Source organism: Crocuta crocuta, unplaced genomic scaffold (genome assembly GCF_008692635.1).
Source record: "Crocuta crocuta isolate KB4526 unplaced genomic scaffold, BGI_CrCroc_1.0 scaffold318, whole genome shotgun sequence".
Lineage (NCBI taxonomy): Eukaryota > Metazoa > Chordata > Mammalia > Carnivora > Hyaenidae > Crocuta > Crocuta crocuta.
The window spans coordinates 4,599,457-4,617,485 of record NW_027531425.1 but is presented as its reverse complement, the minus strand read 5'-3'; the positions used below and the strand labels follow the sequence as shown (position 1 = coordinate 4,617,485).

General features: G+C 54.4%; 1 protein-coding gene across 1 annotated transcript in view; it reads left to right on the top strand.

Annotated features, from left to right (window-relative positions):
* The window catches only part of PKP1 (plakophilin 1), a 51,382-nt gene that overhangs the window by 27,159 nt on the left and 6,194 nt on the right, over positions 1 to 18,029 (top strand). Inside the window, exons 3-12 of the mRNA XM_077772049.1 lie at positions 4,342 to 4,736; positions 7,368 to 7,512; positions 8,409 to 8,616; positions 9,379 to 9,556; positions 10,930 to 11,044; positions 12,939 to 13,094; positions 13,911 to 14,087; positions 15,374 to 15,527; positions 15,906 to 16,092; positions 16,693 to 16,777. Of these exons, the coding sequence (XP_077628175.1) occupies positions 4,342 to 4,736; positions 7,368 to 7,512; positions 8,409 to 8,616; positions 9,379 to 9,556; positions 10,930 to 11,044; positions 12,939 to 13,094; positions 13,911 to 14,087; positions 15,374 to 15,527; positions 15,906 to 16,092; positions 16,693 to 16,777 (1,800 nt within the window). The remainder of the gene's footprint in view (positions 1 to 4,341; positions 4,737 to 7,367; positions 7,513 to 8,408; positions 8,617 to 9,378; positions 9,557 to 10,929; positions 11,045 to 12,938; positions 13,095 to 13,910; positions 14,088 to 15,373; positions 15,528 to 15,905; positions 16,093 to 16,692; positions 16,778 to 18,029) is intronic.

The following is an 18,029-nucleotide window of genomic DNA, read 5'->3' as shown; positions in this document are numbered from 1 at the left end:
GACTCTTAGGACCTAATGGGACTCTCAAGGGAAAACTGACTATATCCAGTTCTTTGAGACCCTGAGTCTTGGGCTGTATTAGTCTAGTCACCTTCTAGGACTCAGTTTCCTTGCCTGCAAAATGAAGGAGTCAGCCTCTGAGCGCTTCGTGGGCATAGGGGGGATGGGAAGAGGGACTGGGGAGCATTCAGCAGGACATAAAATCCCACTCTTCCCCAAGAAGGAAGGGGAGAAGAAAAGAAAGGTGGGTTAGTTACAAGACCTAAGTCATTAGCAGAAGGGGGGCCAGAGCAGGGCTTGACTAGGAGAGACTCCCTGCTGAGAGCAGCTCTCTCTCTGGCCCACCTGAAAGGTGGTTCCACATGTTGACCTCCCCAGAGCCCCATTGGTCTTCCAGGTAGAGAAACATGTCTGTCAGGACACAGCCTGGACTTCCCCCTAGCTGTCCAGCCCAGCCTGTTCTCTGGTTGAAGGGCAGCTCTGCCCCTAGAAAGTCGAGTTGCTAGCCTCTGAAATGTTCTGATGCATGGACCATCCCACCTGAGGCTGGAGTTTCCCAAGGAAGCAGGAGATAACCAGACAAGGAGTGTGTGTGTGTGTGTGTGTGTGTGTGTGTGTGTGTGTGTGTGTGTCACTGTCCTTTGTATTCAAAGCAGAGGACGCTGCCAGCAGATCACTATCTGAGTGTGGGGGTGTGCCTGGGAGACCCAGCACTGGTAGTGAGCTCTCCCACCTGCTGTGGGCACGTGTGCACACGGCCCTCATATTGCATTCTGGCTGCAGCTGCTTGCTCTGGACCTGGAAGGGTGGGTTTGGAAAACTGTGGGGGCATTCTCGCTAGTCCCAATGACTGCAAGGCATACTGGCATTTAGGGCCTGGGTGCCAGAGGCAACCAAACATCCTGTGATACTTGGGACAATGTCTTGGGATACTGCACAATGAAGAATTGTCCTGCCCCAAATGCCGCCAGCACCCACGTAAAGAAGCACTGCGTCATTCCTACATAAAGCCATACAGGCAGACCATACTCCTTTGTTTTCCTGACACCTACTGAGGCCTGTTCTGTGGCCATTGGGTGAGACTAGCATGGGGCTCCAAATACTAGTGCATACCCCTTCCCAGGGCTGGAGCTGGCCTGGGTTCTTCCCCACCATGTGCCAACCTGGTTGCTCCTCTAGGTGTGGCTCTGGTGATGTAAACCCTTAATCAGGTCCTACATGCTACCAGTCTGTGTCTTGTGTGAGCATCAGAGGAATACAGATGTCCCTACTGAACAAACATTAATGTCATGCACTGTCCTAAGCACTTTAGAAACATTCATTCACTGAATTCTCCCAACAATGGGTACAATTATAATCCCAGTTTGACAGATGTAAAAAAAACTGAGGCGTGTTGGGTTTAAGTAACTTGGCCGAGGCCACTCATTGAGCAACTGACATAGCCAGGATGTAGCCCAGGCAGTGTGGCTCCGGAGTCTGTGTTCTTGATCACTGAGTCCCCCTTTGCCCAGTGAGCTAGAGGAAGGCAGCTGGAGTCCCAAGATTTCATCCTGATAGACAGAAAAGGGAAAGGTCACAGGCCATCTGTGCCTGGAAGGCTGGTGACAGCAGGCCTTATCTAAGCCTTGGGGGGTAAACACAGACACCCCCCCCCACCTCGTGGCACTAGGGCAGAAAAGGGCCTGGCTGAGAGGAAGCTCGGCTCCCATTTGCCAAAGTGATGATGATGGGAGAGAGTCACCCACAGCTGTCCTCGGCCACCAGCGGACAGCACAGCCACCAGCAGCCATGATGCGAGAGCCTGGGGTGGGGCGCCCAGGAATGTGTGACGCCACTTGGAATGCGACTACGGGGGGAGGGGGGCAGTAAATGCCATCCCATGGGGACAGCCCCGCCTTCTCCACCACGCCCACTCCCCTGCAGGCACATCCAACCCCACTTCCCATGGGCAGCCCACCCTCACCGAGACTTGGCAGAGCTGCCCGCTACTCCCAGGAGAGCAAAACCCAAAGCCTTCATTGGCGTAATCACATTTTTGCTGGGTTTGGTCCAGGATGAGTGTTTGGACTCATCAAGTATCTGAGATGACGTCCAGGAGTGTCATTTACTGAGAACAAGAGAGTTCCTTGTTGCATTTCCATTTAAGGCTTAGCCTGCCTCATGGGAGTGCTCGGCTTGCCCTCCAAAGTGCCATCATCACCTCCCCCCATCCTGGGAGGATGAAGGTGAGAGGGGTGTGGCCATTGGCCTAAAGCAGGGGAGACCTAATTGCATATTTTGTAAGTAAAGCCCACAAGGTGCTACAAAGCGCAAGTTTCCATCAAAAACGCTCAGAAAATTGCCCCGCTTCTCTTCCCTCTGCCTGTTATTGTCCGTTTATGCCGCCCCAGCACCTGCCCACCTGTTCCCTTTGGGGTAGGTTGGTTTGACCCAGTTTGAGGAAGAAAATTGTGCCCACCCGAGTGCCTAGATGAGAATGTGGGTGGAGGAGATGAGAGTGCCATTGCAAAGGTTAAAAGTTGGTGGCTTTTGACTTTTGGATGCCATCCCTTACCGGGACCTCAGCCCACGGGTGGCTTCCTGCTGCGAGTCTCCCTGCAGAGATGAAAGGGGACTGGCCAAGAGAAGGCCCCTCCCCAACCCTGTGCAGCTAGACCCGGTGTGGAGGAGAATAACCCAACTGCCTAGCCACCTCTGCTACACACACACACACACACACACACACACACACACTCACGGGGTGGGGCAGGCAGGCTCCGGGCTGCTAGACTTGGCCCTGGCTCATCCCAGCAAAGGTGAGCTCCAAGTCAGCACCTGTGTGGAGACATTTTATCAGGCTCGGTGTTATCCTCTAGCCTGAGAACAAGTCAGAGCAGGCAGGCCCACCGGCCTCTGAGCTCCTGGGAAAGTCCCCCTTGAACAGAACTGCTCCGAGCTCATCCCCACCAAATCTTCAGCTCTGCAGGCTCTTCCCAGGTAGCCTGAACCCCCAAGCGATCTCACACAGAGCCCTGGGGGGCGCTTCAGTACCATAAGCCTTCCTGTTGGAAAACCTCTGCCCACCCTCCCCACTGCTAGCCGGACAATAAAGCCCAGGAGGCCCCCAGGTGCCCCACCCGAAGTCCCTGGCCCGGCTCCCCCTGCTCAGGCGCTCTTGTAAAAGGTGGAGCAGGCGCAGAAGTATTTTCTCCCTTTGGCCTGTGAGGGCTTCCCCTGGAGGGCCTGTTACCATTTGCTTCTTGCCCTGGCAGAGGGGAGGCAACGTGAGGAGTTCAGCAGAGAAGTTAACAGTGGAAAACAGTCCTGGCCAGAAGAGGAGAGACTTTCCCACTCCAAGTACAAGTGGCCAAGGAAGGCTGGCGGTGCTGGTGTCTGGGAATGGCACAGGGTGACAGGGCAAGGGCATGGGGACTGGGCTGAAGTCCGACGTTGCCCTGCCCTCACTGAGTTCTTCTGGGCCTCCGATACCCAACCTGGTCAAGGCCGTGGAGGGATGGATCTGCGGCTACAACCCACTGTAGGAAATAACATCTTACGTCGCAGCCCAGCACCCAGATGCTGTTTCACAACACAACACATGTCTCTACTACCTGCATTGCACTCAGAGCTTACATTCCAGTATATACTATTCTATCCTTTTTAAAAAAATTTTTTTAACATATAGTTATCGTTGAAAGACAGAGACAGAGCATGATCATGGGGGTGGGGGGCTGAGAGAGGAGGAGACACAGAACTTGAAGCAGGCTCCAGGCTCCGAGCTGTCAGCACAGAGCCCAATGCAGGGCTTGAACTCATGAACTGTGAGATCATGACCTGAGCCACAGTCAGACACTCAACCGACTGAGCCACCCAGGTGCCCCATCCTATTTTTTTACGTTTTTTAAAATATTTTATTTATTTCTGAGAGAGAGAGAGAGAAGCAGCGTGACCAGGGAGGTGCAGAGAGAGAGGGAGACACAGAATCTGAATCAGGCTCCGGGCTCTGAGCTAGCTGTCAGCACAGAGCTTGATGCGGAGCTCGAACCCACAAACTGTGAGATCATGACCTGAGCCGAAGTCAGACGCTTAACCGACTGAGCCACCCAGGCGCCCCATCCTATTTTTTTAAATGATAGTCACGATCATTTAAATTGATTTCATAATCCATAAGGGGTCACAACCTGCCATTTGAAAAGTAATATGTCAGATGATGGCTAAGATTCCTTCCACTCCAAACATTCTGGGATTCCATGAATATGACTCCGGGGGCCGGGGGAGGACTGTGCCCGGTGGCCAGCTGGATCTAGAATCCCTGGTCAGGTCAGGAACCTTGACTGAGCCTTTCTCCCTTCCTCCAACCAGATCTACAACGGGACCCTCAAGCGGGAGAATGACAACAGACGCTTCAGCTCTTACAGCCAGATGGAGAACTGGGGCCGGCACTACCCACGGGGCAGCTGTAACACAACGGGCGCCGGCAGTGACATCTGCTTCATGCAGAAAATCAAGGCGAGCCGCAGCGAGCCCGACCTCTACTGTGACCCGCGGGGCACCCTGCGCAAGGGCACACTGGGCAGCAAGGGCCAAAAGACCACCCAGAACCGCTATAGCTTCTACAGCACCTGCAGTGGCCAGAAGACTGTCAAGAAGTGCCCCGTGCGCCCACCCTCCTGCACCTCCAAGCAGGACCCGGTGTACATCCCACCCATCTCCTGCAACAAGGACCTGTCCTTCGGCCACTCGAGGGCCAGCTCCAAGTAAGTGCTGCTAAGCTGTGCTGGGGGCCAGGGCGGGGACCAGGTAGGAGACGGAGTTAGCCCTCCCGGCTACACTCTGCAAGGTTGTTGCTGAGGACAGGAAAGGCAGCCTCTGTCCCTAAGGGGCTCATTGTCCCTGCGGGAGTGTGAAGGGGGAGGCAGAACCCAGACATTCAAACAAATGCATTGAGTCTATAGGTTTTAAAGGGTCACAGGTTATGAACAGAGGGAGGCTAATTAAAGAAGGGTAACCAGGCTCATGGTTCTCAAAGTGTGTGCCTCCCAACAGCAACATCAGCATCACCCGGAACTTGTGAGAAATGTGAATTTTCGGGTTGCACCTACTGACTCAGAAACTCAGGGAGAGGCCCAGGCAATGTGTGTTTTAACAAGCCCTCCAGGGGACCAAGGATCTGTGATGTTAGCCATGCAAATCTCTATTCATGCTCTGAAAGAGCAAAGGCGTGTGCCCTGATGTAGATGATTTGTTCCACCTGATAGGACAAAAGACAGCCAGGACAAACAGACATAAAATCTGAGGAACTGGATCTAGTGCTGGGGAACAGAGTACAGCTCTCGTCCCTCAACACCGAAGGCCCATCACCCAGTGAGAATGAAGGAAATGAAACGGGGTGTCCCGTCAAGAGCCATGGGCACAGGGTGGCTTGGGGATGGCTGCAGTGTCTCAGGGCTCATTGGGCCTGCCCTCCAGGGCTCCGTGCCACCATGAGCCCCTGAACTGTTCCTTATCACCACTTTAATGATTATTTATTCATTTATTTGACAAACATTCACTAAGCATCTCCTATGCCCCGGGACCTGCAGTAAGTATAGGGCCTCAGCTAGGAAGAGAGCAGCCCAGAGCTGTCCCAGAGCTACACAATTAACTGATAAGCTGCTTTTCCTAGCGCCCCGGGATCTTGCATTCTTTTGCATTCTTCACCTCTAGTCCTCATAGCCATTTCTAGGCAGGTGCTAGAATTCCTGAGGAGGAAACAAGGCACAGAGATGTTAAGTCGCTTGCCCAAGGCAACACAGCTATTGAAGCATCTTGTGCTCTCCCCCACTCCGCTACACTGTTTTGATACTAAGCTGAACCCCATTGTAGAGCTGGGCCTCTCCTAACTACTCAAAGACCATAAGGTGTATTTAGGATGATTCGGAGAAGGACTAAGAGCAGGGGCTTGGAGCAGGAACGAGGGCAATGTCTAGCCCTGGCTTATTGCCCCAAACCAGAGGCCCTGAGAGTACAAGATCTAAGTAAGACAGGGGATGAGTGACAAGCCATCTAGAGATGATGTCTGACTGGCAGATGTGACATTTTCCCAAGGCAGGGCTGGGGTGCTACTGATACAAGATGGGAAATCTTCGCCCCTTGGGCAATCTTTCCAGAAATGGAGTTAGGATACCTCACTAAAACTATGAATTCTTACTGAGCATTTACTATGGCAAGACTGAGGCTAGTAAAAATGAGAAGAGGGCTCCCTCTAGAAATGCTGGGGAGATTTCCAGTGGGGCAGGGCTGGGTGCCATAGAACAGGCTGTCCCTGCCTTCCGGAACTCTCCGTCTCTGGTGGCAACCAGGATACAGACAGGTGGAAAGGCAGCCTGAGACTCAACACCACAGGAGCTGGAAGGGTTCCTAGGAGAGAGGTTTCCTTTCTCTGGAATGTTCACAGCAGCAGGACCTCAGCAGGTCGCATGCATTGCGAGGGGACAGGGAACAGGTACACCTGAGCGCTGACCAGGAGTCAGTGACAAGAAGAATCTTGCTGGAGAGTGTGCAAGAGGGCTTTGCAGAGCCAAATGATTAGGTTAAAACATGAAAATTTTAGTTTTATGGCTCAAAAATGTTGACTATCTGCCATTTCACATGGTTCGACTTAACACGTGCCCTTGGATATCAGTCTAAGCAGTGTGCACTTGAACCTGCAGTTTGGAGAAGCTGCTGATGAGAACAACACAGTGAACCAGGTTTTAGGACTGTGAGTCTGGAAAAGGAGACTCAAATTTGGGATGAAGGAGCTTGGAGAGGAGAGCCAGTTGTGAGGGTCTCTTGCTGTAGTCCCAGTGGGAGTTCATGGTCAGAAGGAAAGCAGTGACTGTGAAGTTAGGAAGAAGGAGCAGATGTGAGGATTGTTGTGAGAAGAATTAGCTGGACTTTAGAATAGAGGGAGGGAGAGACAGACGGCTGAATTGATGGATGGATAGAAACCGGAGGGAAGGAAGATGGATGGATGGATGGATGGATGGATGGATGGATGGACGCATGGACAGGCTCACAGCCATTCTCTTCCATTTTCCCAATATCAGGCACAGACAAGAGAAATGGCAGAGGGGTGGGGAGCATCCCCTTGGGAATAGGGCAGAGTTTTTCCTCAGTGCAGAGGTAATTTACCTGTTTGGATCTTGACCCATGACCCCCATGGGCTTCATCACAGTGACTGTTCACCATGGATGAGCCTTCTTCCTCCTCTGGAAAAGCTATTCCACAGGAACATTCTCCAAGCGGGCCTAGGGTGGCCTTGTTCTGGCTTCCTAGATTGCAGATGAGGCTGTAACATACAAGGGGAATTCTCCCAGCCTACCCTGTTACCCCCCCCCACCACCACCACTTCTCACTGCCCACAGGATCTGCAGTGAGGACATTGAGTGCAGTGGGCTGACCATCCCTAAGGCTGTGCAGTACCTGAGTTCCCAGGATGAGAAGTACCAGGCCATCGGGGCCTATTACATCCAGCACACCTGCTTCCAGGATGAATCAGCCAAGCAACAGGTAACTGGCCTGTAGACCTGGGCAGGGACTGGGTGTGTCAGCCTGACCCCATTTAGAGGTAGGTGGGGGCATCTGCACTTGCTCCTTGTCACCCAGCCCAGCTAGCTGCCTTGGGTGACCAGTGTGCTTGCCATTGCCTAAGATCACAGCTGGGCCTTTTAACCCTCTAGTTGAGTGGACATTAGTCAGCTGTTTTCCTCCACTGATCATGAAAGACACAGCCATGAGTTCAACAGAAATCCCCTTTCTCAAATTCCACTAAAGACTATGACTACTTTCCACCCTTCAACTCCCTCCCCCCCCTTCCCTCTTTCTGTCTCTCTGTCTCTTTGCCTCTCTCTCCTTTTCCATAGCTTAACCCTCTTTCTCACCAGGCATCTCTGCTGGAAAATGGGGCTTGTTCATGCCCCCTGACCTTGGTTGGCAGGAAGGACGCCTATCGGGTTCCACAGCTCAGCCCAAGGGCATTGTGCCCTAAATATGTTTCCTGGGGATTCCAGGATCCATCCAAATTAAAGTTTCTGCCACAGGAGAAAGTTCCCAGGGGAGGGTCTCCTTTATGTCTGTCCTGCTTTAGGATTTTTGAGATGTATTTATATCCATTTCCTCTTCTTGTCCTCACCACCATATTTCAGAGGAAAAAAGTGGGGCTTGGAGCAGAGGGGTGTCTTGCCAAGGATGTGAGGATGCTAGCCTCCAAATCCTTCTTGGTTTCTGGTCTGATTACATCTTGGTTTTCAGATTACTGTTACTCCACACTGCTTATTTCTTTTGGCTGGCTTGGATATTTCAGAGCTGACAGTAGACTTTTGGGTCTGAGAAAAATCACTTTGAGTAGAGTCATCAGATCAGCCTCACATCCTTGACCGGGCAGTGTGGCACCTGTGTGTCAACAGGTCTATCAGTTGGGAGGCATCTGCAAGCTGGTGGACCTCCTGAGGAGCCCCAACCAGAACGTCCAGCAGGCTGCAGCCGGGGCCCTGCGTAACCTGGTTTTCCGGAGCATCACCAACAAGCTGGAGACCCGGAGGCAGAATGGGATCCGAGAGGCTGTCAACCTCCTGAGGAGAACTGGGAGCACAGAGATCCAGAAACAACTGACTGGTAGGGAGCCCTGGCCATGGAGAGCCAGGGGTGGGGGCAGGTGGTGTACAGGGCATCCCCTCCAGCCTGGGACAAAGCATAGGTGCAGATTTGACCTCCAGCTAATATCTTGGGAGCCCCCTGCTGCTGGCCATGGCCAGTGGTGTGCTCATGGTGCCTACCCACACGGTGTCAACCTTTTTGAAGATAGAAGGCAAGGGGTGTCCAGACAAGATCCATATTCAACAGGCCCTGGGATTTCCAGGTGAAGAGGAGGAAGCAAAGTTGGAACTTCAGGTCTTCAGCACCTTCCTGTGGCCAAACAACATGCTAAGCACTCAGGCCGGAGGTGCAAGGGTTAGAAGTAACTATGAAGCCCTCAGACTGGACCGGGAGATGAGACCATGTACAGAGTAGCCATGATAAGTATCTTTGGAATGACTTTCAGGTAGAAAATAGAGAACATTAGAAGACTCTGAGTGTTAACATTTATATTAAAAACTACTGACCCATCAAACATTTCTGGATGACCTTCCACATTCATAATTTTGACCTTCATAAAGAACTCTAGGAGCCCCCTGCCTTCAAGGAAGCTGCTGTCTCATTGAGACATTGGGAAATGAGCTCAGAAAATAATGAGACACTAGACTTGATAGACCAGGTCTACTTGGAAGATGATGTTTCCACAGGGCTCACTAGCCAGAGCAGGCTGGGGGTGGGACCTCAGTGCCTGGGGTCTTCCTGAGCCTGGCATGGGTTGGGTTGACCATCCCCAACCTCCAGGGCTGCTCTGGAACCTGTCTTCCACTGATGAGCTGAAGGAGGAGCTCATCGCTGATGCCCTGCCTGTGCTGGCTGATCGGGTCATCATCCCCTTCTCTGGCTGGTGTGACGGCAACAGCAACATGGCCCGGGAAATAGTGGACCCTGAGGTCTTCTTCAATGCCACAGGCTGCTTAAGGTGAGAGAAGAACATGCCCATGGGGTCCCTTTGCCCCAGCCTTGGGCCTTCCTCCAGACAGCCCCATCTCGGCCAGGCCAGGGCAGGGAATGTAAACTGCAGTCCGGCACTCTCTGGCCTTCGTGGGCAGACTCCAAGAAATGGGTCCCCGGCATTCCTAACCTCCCTGAATCTGGCTAAGGCTTGGGACTCCATGACCTCCTTTAAGGAGCCTCAGCAGACTTAGTTAGAAACCTAAGAGTAGAAATGCCAGATCTGAATATCCAAACCGGCTCAGTCATTTCCCCCTCCCTCAATCCCCCCCCAAATGCATTTCTTGTACCATCTGGAAGAGAGGCCTTTCAGATAAAAGTCTGCTGATTGGCTCCTAATGGGTCACTTCCCAGCTGTGATGCTAAAACCAATTGCCATATTCATTGGCATAAAGATGGCAGGGCTCTTTCCAGAGTCTCCTGAGTCTAGTAGGAGGGTGAGGCAAGGCCCCTGGGGGCTGTTGGGGGAGGGGCCTGGGTATGCTCATTCCAGAGGAGAGGTTTACAAGCTGGGTTATGGGTGCTGGGTTGGAGGTGGAGCCTTGAAACAGATCCCCGTTAGGTTCACACCTTGCTCTGATGGGGTTCATGTTCCCCAGCCCCTGGGAGCCCCGGAATGAGGGGTGCAGTTGGCAGGTGCTTCTGGGTTCTCAGCTCCTGCTCCTCCCTGTAAGCCTCCACCAGTGGCCTCCAGTGAGCAAAGCCAGGGTATTAAGGACTTTAAGGGGCTGCAGGGCTATTAGTAGCAACAGCAGCCACAGCTCATCTGCACCAGGCAAGTGGGCCCAGACCGCTTGGGAAGGAGCTTGCTGCTGGGGCATAACACAGCCCTCCCATGGGGAGGGGGCATCTGGCCCCCAGCTGAGCACCCCCAGGGTTCTTTCCCAGATCCAGCCTTTAGCCCCAGCACCCCACAGAGCTTCTCCTGTTCCACGGAAAAAAACTGGGCAGGTGGAAACTTCTAGCCCCTGTTCAACAGGTGCCCACTAGTGGTGGGAGGTGCCTTGACCTGCCAGCTGCACTGCAGCCATTGACAGTCACAAAAGTTAGAGGCCTGGGGCCCAGGTGGGCAGAGAGAAGAGTGCAAAGAACGGAGTTCAATGAGACCCCATCCAGCCTCCACCAGGACTGGGAAGACTTGGCTGAATGGTCTTTCCTTCCTTCTTCCTCATTTTTTCCACCTTGTCTCCCCCCACCTTACCAAACCTCCAACCTCATCCCCATCTCCTCTGCCCCTACTCCCCCACCTGCTTTCTTCCCTGCGTGTCCTCCAACCACACTCTTCTCTACCCTCTTCCCTCCTCCCCTGCATCCACACACCCGCTCTGTTCTCTCCCTCAGGAACCTGAGCTCTGCCGACGCAGGCCGCCAGACCATGCGAAACTACACGGGGCTCATTGATTCCCTTATGGCCTATGTCCAGAACTGTGTAGCCGCCAGCCGCTGTGATGACAAGGTGAGCGCCCACCCTGGCCCTGGCCCCCAGTCCTCCTCTCTGTCCGGAGTTCTCAGGCCCAGGCCCTCCCCAGAATCAGTGAGGGCAGCTCCTTGGCCTCCAGGTCCTGACATTTTTCTTTCCCAGGCTCCACAAGGCACTTCTGCACTGTAGGGGGCCCTTAAAGCATGGTCTGGTGGCGGACAGAAGCCCAGAGACTGGCCTGCGGAGGGGCGGTCTGGATGCAGGGAGCTTTGCTCACCTGGGGCGGGGCGGTGGTAATGGGGCAGTTCCCCTCTTCCTCACCTACAGGCTTTGTGAATGCAGATGTGTCCATGATGTCTGTTTCTCTGTTTGCTTTGCTCAATCGGAGATCATCACAACACATCTACTTCATGGGCTGGTGTATGGGCTCAGTTAGTTAATAAGCAAAACGCAATGAGGGCTGGGCCCCGAGTGAGCTCTCTTGTGAGAGAGCTGCCCCTGGCATTGGCGGTGCTGAGCCCAGCCTGCAGCCCTAAGGAACCCCACTGATGCCCCCAGAGGTCCTCCCTGCACTTGGGTGCCTTCTACCACAGTTTCCCACCGCCTCCCTAAGAGACTGTTGGCAAAGCCACCTCCCTGTCCACTCTGGACCTGTGGACACGCTAGCACAAACAGACGGAAAGGAAACATCACAGAGAAAAGAGAAACTGAACGCTGAGATATTTCTACCATGGCCGGACAGACTCAGGAGAATAGTGAGTTCCCATGGCCCCCAGATGACCAGGGGACTGCGTGAGTATCACAGCCACAGGGTCTGGCATACAGTTTCCCTGTGGAGACATTTCTGTCTCCCGCTCCTCCACTGGAAGTTACAACAGGGCCTCAGGAGAGAGGGAAAGAGAAAGACAGTCACTCGGACTCAGCCGGGTCCCCGTGGGCATCATGTTTTTCTGCTCTGGATGTAATATCCCCTCTACCTGTGTCACCCAGACCCTGCAAGTCTGATTCCCTCCAACCTTAGGAGGGCCAAACATCATTAGGAAGGTAAGTCTGCTGTCCCAAACCCTAGTCTGGCTACTGAGGACAGGTGGCAAAGACTGGCTGCCTTGCAAAGTGCCGGGTCCCAGGTCCCACTGCCCATGTGGATCTGGGAGGGGTCAGCACCTTTGGTATTGGAAGCTGAGGACTAGCCATGAAAAGGGGGAAGAATAGGGACATGGGGACTCAATGGATTTTGAACCTACATATGTCAAGGCTGCTCCTGAAGGAGCAGGTGCCAGGACAGAAGGTGTGTTCCTCAGTAGCCTAGTGTGGCCATTGGCATGATGGCTGTAGCAAGAGAAACAGTAGTCACCATTGGGGCACCCTGGTGGCTCAGTCCGTTAAGTGTCTGACTCTTGGTTTCGGCTCAGGTCACCATCTCACGGGTTATGAGACGGAATCCCGCATCAGGCTCTGCACTGACAGCATGGAGCCTGCTGGAGATTCTCTCTCTCTACCCCAGCTGCACTTTCTCTCTCAAAATAAATAAATAAACTTTAAAAAAAAGAAAAGAAAAGAGATAGTAGCCACTGTCCGTTGTGTCCTACCATGTGCCAGGCCTCATGATAGGCATTCCTGTGTATAATCTTCCCAGCAGCCCAATGAAGTAGGCAACTTCAGTCCCATTTTACCACTGAGGACATGGGCCCAGAGTTGAAGAAAGCCATGAAGTTCACAAAGCTAGGAAGCGACAGAACTGGATTCGAATCCAGGTTCTGGGAAGTGTTACTGGGAGATCTTTTCAGACCGCAGTGGGTGGCTGTATTCCTCTCTCGTGGGGCAGCCTGAGGTGCCCGCCTCTCTCCCGTTAGTTAGGGCAGAGAGGGAGCCCAGGACGCCATCAGGGCAGGGCATGGACTCAGGGGCCCTGCTTCTGCTTGGCCCCTAGTCTGTGGAGAACTGCATGTGTATCCTGCACAACCTCTCCTACCGCCTGGATGCCGAGGTGCCCACCCGCTACCGCCAGCTGGAGTATAATGCCCGCAACGCCTACACTGAGAAGGCCTCCACCGGCTGCTTCAGCAATAAGAGCGATAAGATGATGGTAAGCCAGGGCCTGCTCCCTGCTAGGCACCCCTCTGGTCTCAACTTCCTGACCTACCCCTTCCTCCCTGTCCCCCTGAAGCTTAAAACCAACCCTAGGGGACAAGCCCATGCCAGAGCCTTGGCCTTGGGATTGTGCTGCACTCTGGGAGCTGGGTAGAAGGCCTTCTGTCTTACAAGCAGAGATCTACGTTCTTGAAACCATTGGAGCTCAGACAGCCCCAAGCTCAGAAGCTCCAGCCCTCTGTTTTCAGAGCTTATTCTTGTTTACTATGTAATTGGTAAACCCTGCCTCATCGTCTCCATTATCCTAGAAGGTTTGGGGATAGCCAGGACTCTAAGCCTTCTCTCACCTGGTTCCCACCAACTCCTGAGTCTCCCAGGTTTCCCCAGAAGCAGAAGGGTGCTGTGGAAGCAGGGTCAGGCTCCCCACCCTGGGCACAGCTGTAGGAGCTGGGCCCTGGACCAGCCCTGTTTGGCCCAGGGTGGGTCCAGCTTGGAGTCTGACTCCGGGAGGAGAGGAAGATCCCAAAGCAGCCCGATGCAGCTGGGAGGTTTGGGCAGCGGCTGGCATGCAGCACACTTCCTGTGAGCTCTAGATTGTTCTCTGCCTCCCTCAGAGCCACCCTGCAGGACCATGGCCCCCTGACTCACTCATTCGGTGGAGCTGCCGCCGTAAGAAAAGGGGCACCGGGACAGGTGCTTGCTAGGCCGCTCCCCTCAGGAATCAGGCCCCTGGAGATGGAGGGTGGGCACACAGAATGCTTGGGCTCCCTCCCTTTGCAAGGTTCCCTGCTGACCTGCCTTATGTCCACAGAACAACAACTATGACTGCCCCCTTCCGGAGGAAGAGACCAACCCCAAGGGCAGCAGCTGGTTGTACCACTCAGATGCGATCCGCACCTACCTGAACCTCATGGGCAAGAGCAAGAAAGATGCCACCCTGGAGGCCTGTGCTGGTGCCCTGCAGAACTTGACTGCCAGCAAGGGGCTGGTGAGGAGCGGAGCCTTTCCCTGCACCCACCCCCATCCCCAACCCCATTTCTCCAACCTCTGCTCCCTTCCCTACTCTCCCACAGGTGTGTTGCTGAGTCATACCAAACACACATGGCCTTCAGAGCTTGACTCTATAGACACAAACAGAGGGAATGTCATATGCTAGGCTTCAGCCAGGCCACTGGGGAAAAGATGAGCAAGTGGAGATGGCCCATCCCTCTGGGAACAACCAGGCTGTGTCTAGTGGGTGAATCCACTCCTGTTGGATTCTGTCTGTGCCCTGTGTCTCTGCAGCACAGAGCCCCCTCTGCCTCATGATTCCTGGCTCTGTGTTGGCCCCTGCCTGGGGTGGGAGACAGGGATGAAGGGTATGTTTGTGGTAGGAGGAACGTCCTGGGTGTTGAACTGACAGAGGGAATAATAGAGGGTTTAGGGCATGGGCAGATCTAAAGGAAGATGGTGCAGAATCAATAGAGATTTTGAGGCCACATATAGACTGGAGGACATGATGGAATGACACTGAGACGAAGGGGGCCTGCCGCAACCAACAAGTATTAAGATGGGGAGACAGCCAACAACCCCTCATCTCTACTTAAGAGAGAATCGGGTGGAAGCAGGACCAGGGTGAATTGAGGTCTATGAGAGAATGGGGCTGGGGGTCTTCAAGAACCCAAACCAGCCTGGGGCCAGATTACAGACAGGCTGGCTCTGTTGCTAGAGGCATAGATGAGCTGACCTACCTCCAGGGAGCCCTGGATTGTATCTGCATGTGGGCACAGACCCTCTCTTCTCCATCTTTGTCCTGGGCAAACTCTCAACAAATGTGGATTGAATTCCATGGAGGAATGGAATTGGAAGGTGGTCAGTGCCTCTGTAATGGACAAATACCATTGACTGTGTGCTTTTGCATGAGCAGGTACTGCTGGGAAATGTAAGGGAGGCAGAGCTGGGACAAACAGGTGAGCAGTGGCATCCGACAGTGTTGTTAGACTGGGAGTTGATTCTGGGCCTCCATGAGCAAGGGCTCTGAAACTTTCTTCTCATCATCCATCATGGCTGCAGGCTGATCTGGGAGTAGAGATCAAGGTCAGGAAAGGCGGGGGCACATTTTTGCCCAGGTGCTCTGCAGCTGCCAGTGCATGAGCAAATCTCTGTCTCTCTTTGCCTGTGCTTCCAACAAGAAAGAGAGAAGGTTCTGGGGTTTGTTTGTTTGGGATTACATGGCCTCTTCCGCCATGGTGACCGGGAAACCACAGGCTAGGTCCTCACTCCGTTCTTTCTCAGATGTCCAGTGGCATGAGCCAGCTGATTGGGCTCAAGGAAAAGGGCCTGCCACAAATCGCCCGCCTCCTGCAATCTGGCAACTCGGATGTGGTGCGGTCTGGAGCCTCCCTCCTGAGCAATATGTCCCGCCACCCTGTGCTGCACAGAGTGATGGGTAAGCGCCCTCCACAGTGCCAGACCACCCCCTTCTCCCCCCACCCACCAGCTAGGACTCAGCAGAGCCTTCACTTTCCAGAGCCTGCTGGCAGGTCACCCTCTGAACTTGCCCTAGGGTGAGCATTCCAAGAGGGGAGGCTGGCCCGAAAGAGGCTTGGAGGGAGGAAGGAATAGGTCACCAGGCGATGGGGAGCGGGTGTGCAGAGGTCCCATCCGGGGCCTGAGCCCTGAGCTGGAGCTGGAATGGAGCTTTGAGGGGCCGCCTTGCTAGGAACCTGGCTGAGGTCAGCCCAGGACTATGGTCCCAGAGGGAGCACCTCAGCCCTTCTCTTCTCCGGTCGTCTGACCCCATGCCCTCCACTCCTTTCTCTCTCAGGGAACCAAGTATTCCCAGAGGTGACCAGGCTTCTCACCAGTCACACTGGGAACACTAGCAACTCGGAAGACATCCTGTCCTCGGCCTGCTACACTGTGAGGAACCTGATGGCCTCGCAGCCGCAGATGGCCAAGCAGTACTTCACCAGCAGCATGGTCAACAATGTCATCAACCTGTGCCGCAGCAGGTGGGCGGGGAGGGCATGGTCTCCCCCCCCCCCACCACCACCGTAAAGCAGGCAGCCCCCTCACCCTCTGAGAAGGCACAGATGTGCAGCGAGAGCAGGACCGAGCGCAGAGCGGGTAGCCAGGGTGGGAGTGGCTTGAATGGAGAGAAGTTCCAGAAGTCAAGAGCACTGTGGAGCTGAGCCCAGCTGCCAGGCCTCGGGGCTGTGCAAAGGGGACAGAGGCAGTGCATTCTCAGCTGGGGGTCAGGACAAGCAGAGTGTTTAGAGGGCCAGCAGGAGGCATGATGGCATGGACCCCGCCATGGGGGAGCTGTATTCTGCTCCATGGGGCTTTCCCCTTCCAGGACAAGGGCCGGGAACCAGAATGGGAGGGCACCTCCCCCTTCAGCCACCGAGGAGAATCCCAGGGTACTTCTAAGTGGGCAGGGCCAGTGAGTTGTACCCACTGTGCAGTGACCAGCCCAATGAGATTCCTCTCTCATGCACCCCTGGGGCCTGCCTACATCTCTAAGACCTGAAGGTGAGGGTGGGAGGGAGGAGGGTGATCATTCTCATGCCTCCCCAAGTCTCATCCCACAAATGAACTTCCTGCCTGCCCAGCGCCTCGCCCAAGGCCGCAGAAGCTGCCCGCCTCCTCCTGTCTGACATGTGGTCCAGCAAGGAGCTACAGGGTGTCCTCAGACAGGTAAGAGCCCACACTGCCACCCCCTGCCAGTGAGGCTCTCTTCCAGCTCCCCCTGCACTGAATCAAGCCCAAGAGAGTCAAGAAGAGAGGCAGAATGTCCTGCCCTGCCCGGTGGGCGTGACTGAGCCTCACTGGGGACAGACAGACGGAGTAGAGACAAATGTGCATGACAGCGAATGTGATCACACTCTGAACAAATCTCTGGGCCCAAACTCGGGGGAGGTGCTGAGTGCACGGAGGGCAGAGGAAATTAAGGAAATGTGTGAGAGGCCTGGGGCAGGATCTTTTAGGAGCAAACTGAAAAGCAGAGTGAATAGATGTGCATGTGAATGATATGCACTGTGGCTGGAAAGGAAGGTGTGGGCTAGATTACAAACCCTTTTAATTTCATTGAGAGTTTGCCCTTGGCACTAGGCAGCCACTGGGGGGTTTTGAGTAGAGAGTTTCATGATTAAAGCAACACTCAGCAGCCTCCCTCCTCACAGGGGTGGGGCAGAGGGGACTGAGAGATGCTGGGGTGGCTGTATTTGTCCAGGGGTGACCCTGGCTCCTCTCTGTCCTCACCACCTCCCAACCTCACCAAACACAAAATCCTACCTGGGGTCCTATTCTACCCAAATCTCTTCACACTGACCTTTCCCGCTCCTGTGGCTGCCGTTCTTCAGACCGAGATGTAGACAGCGCTGAGGCCGGACTAAGGACGGAGACGGGATGGTCAGGCTGACCATGCTCGAGTCCTAGCCTGGAGACACTGTGGCCACCTTAACACAAACTGATCAGTTGGGGGGAGAGGCCACATGAGCTTTGTGGGGACAGTGAGAGAGGTCGTGATTGAAGAGGTTGCATCTGAAGGAATTGGATTGGGATGCAGGGGTGGGACCCAAGGAGAGAGGCTGTGCTGTCACACGGAGCCCACATGGGAGCATAGTGCAGGTAGAAGCCAAGGGAGGAGGCAGGACCAGCATGGGGCACAGGTGTGGGGAGAAGCCTTGGAAAATAAGGGCAGAAGCATGGAGAAGACCCTCACCTGGGGGCCAAGGAGAGCGAAGGGCGAGGGAGCCAGGAAGAGCTGTGCAAGGTGGCCAGGAGGGGCCGAAGCCCATGTAGGAGGGAGAGCACTGGAGAGGGCAGCAGGGAGGACAGAAGCTAGGGAAGACCCTAGCTGCAGTGACCCAGGAGTCCCAGGGCACCTCTAAGAGCACTGCTGGCAAGGCCAGGGGAGGTAGTCTGGGGGGGGGGGGGGGGGGGAGGG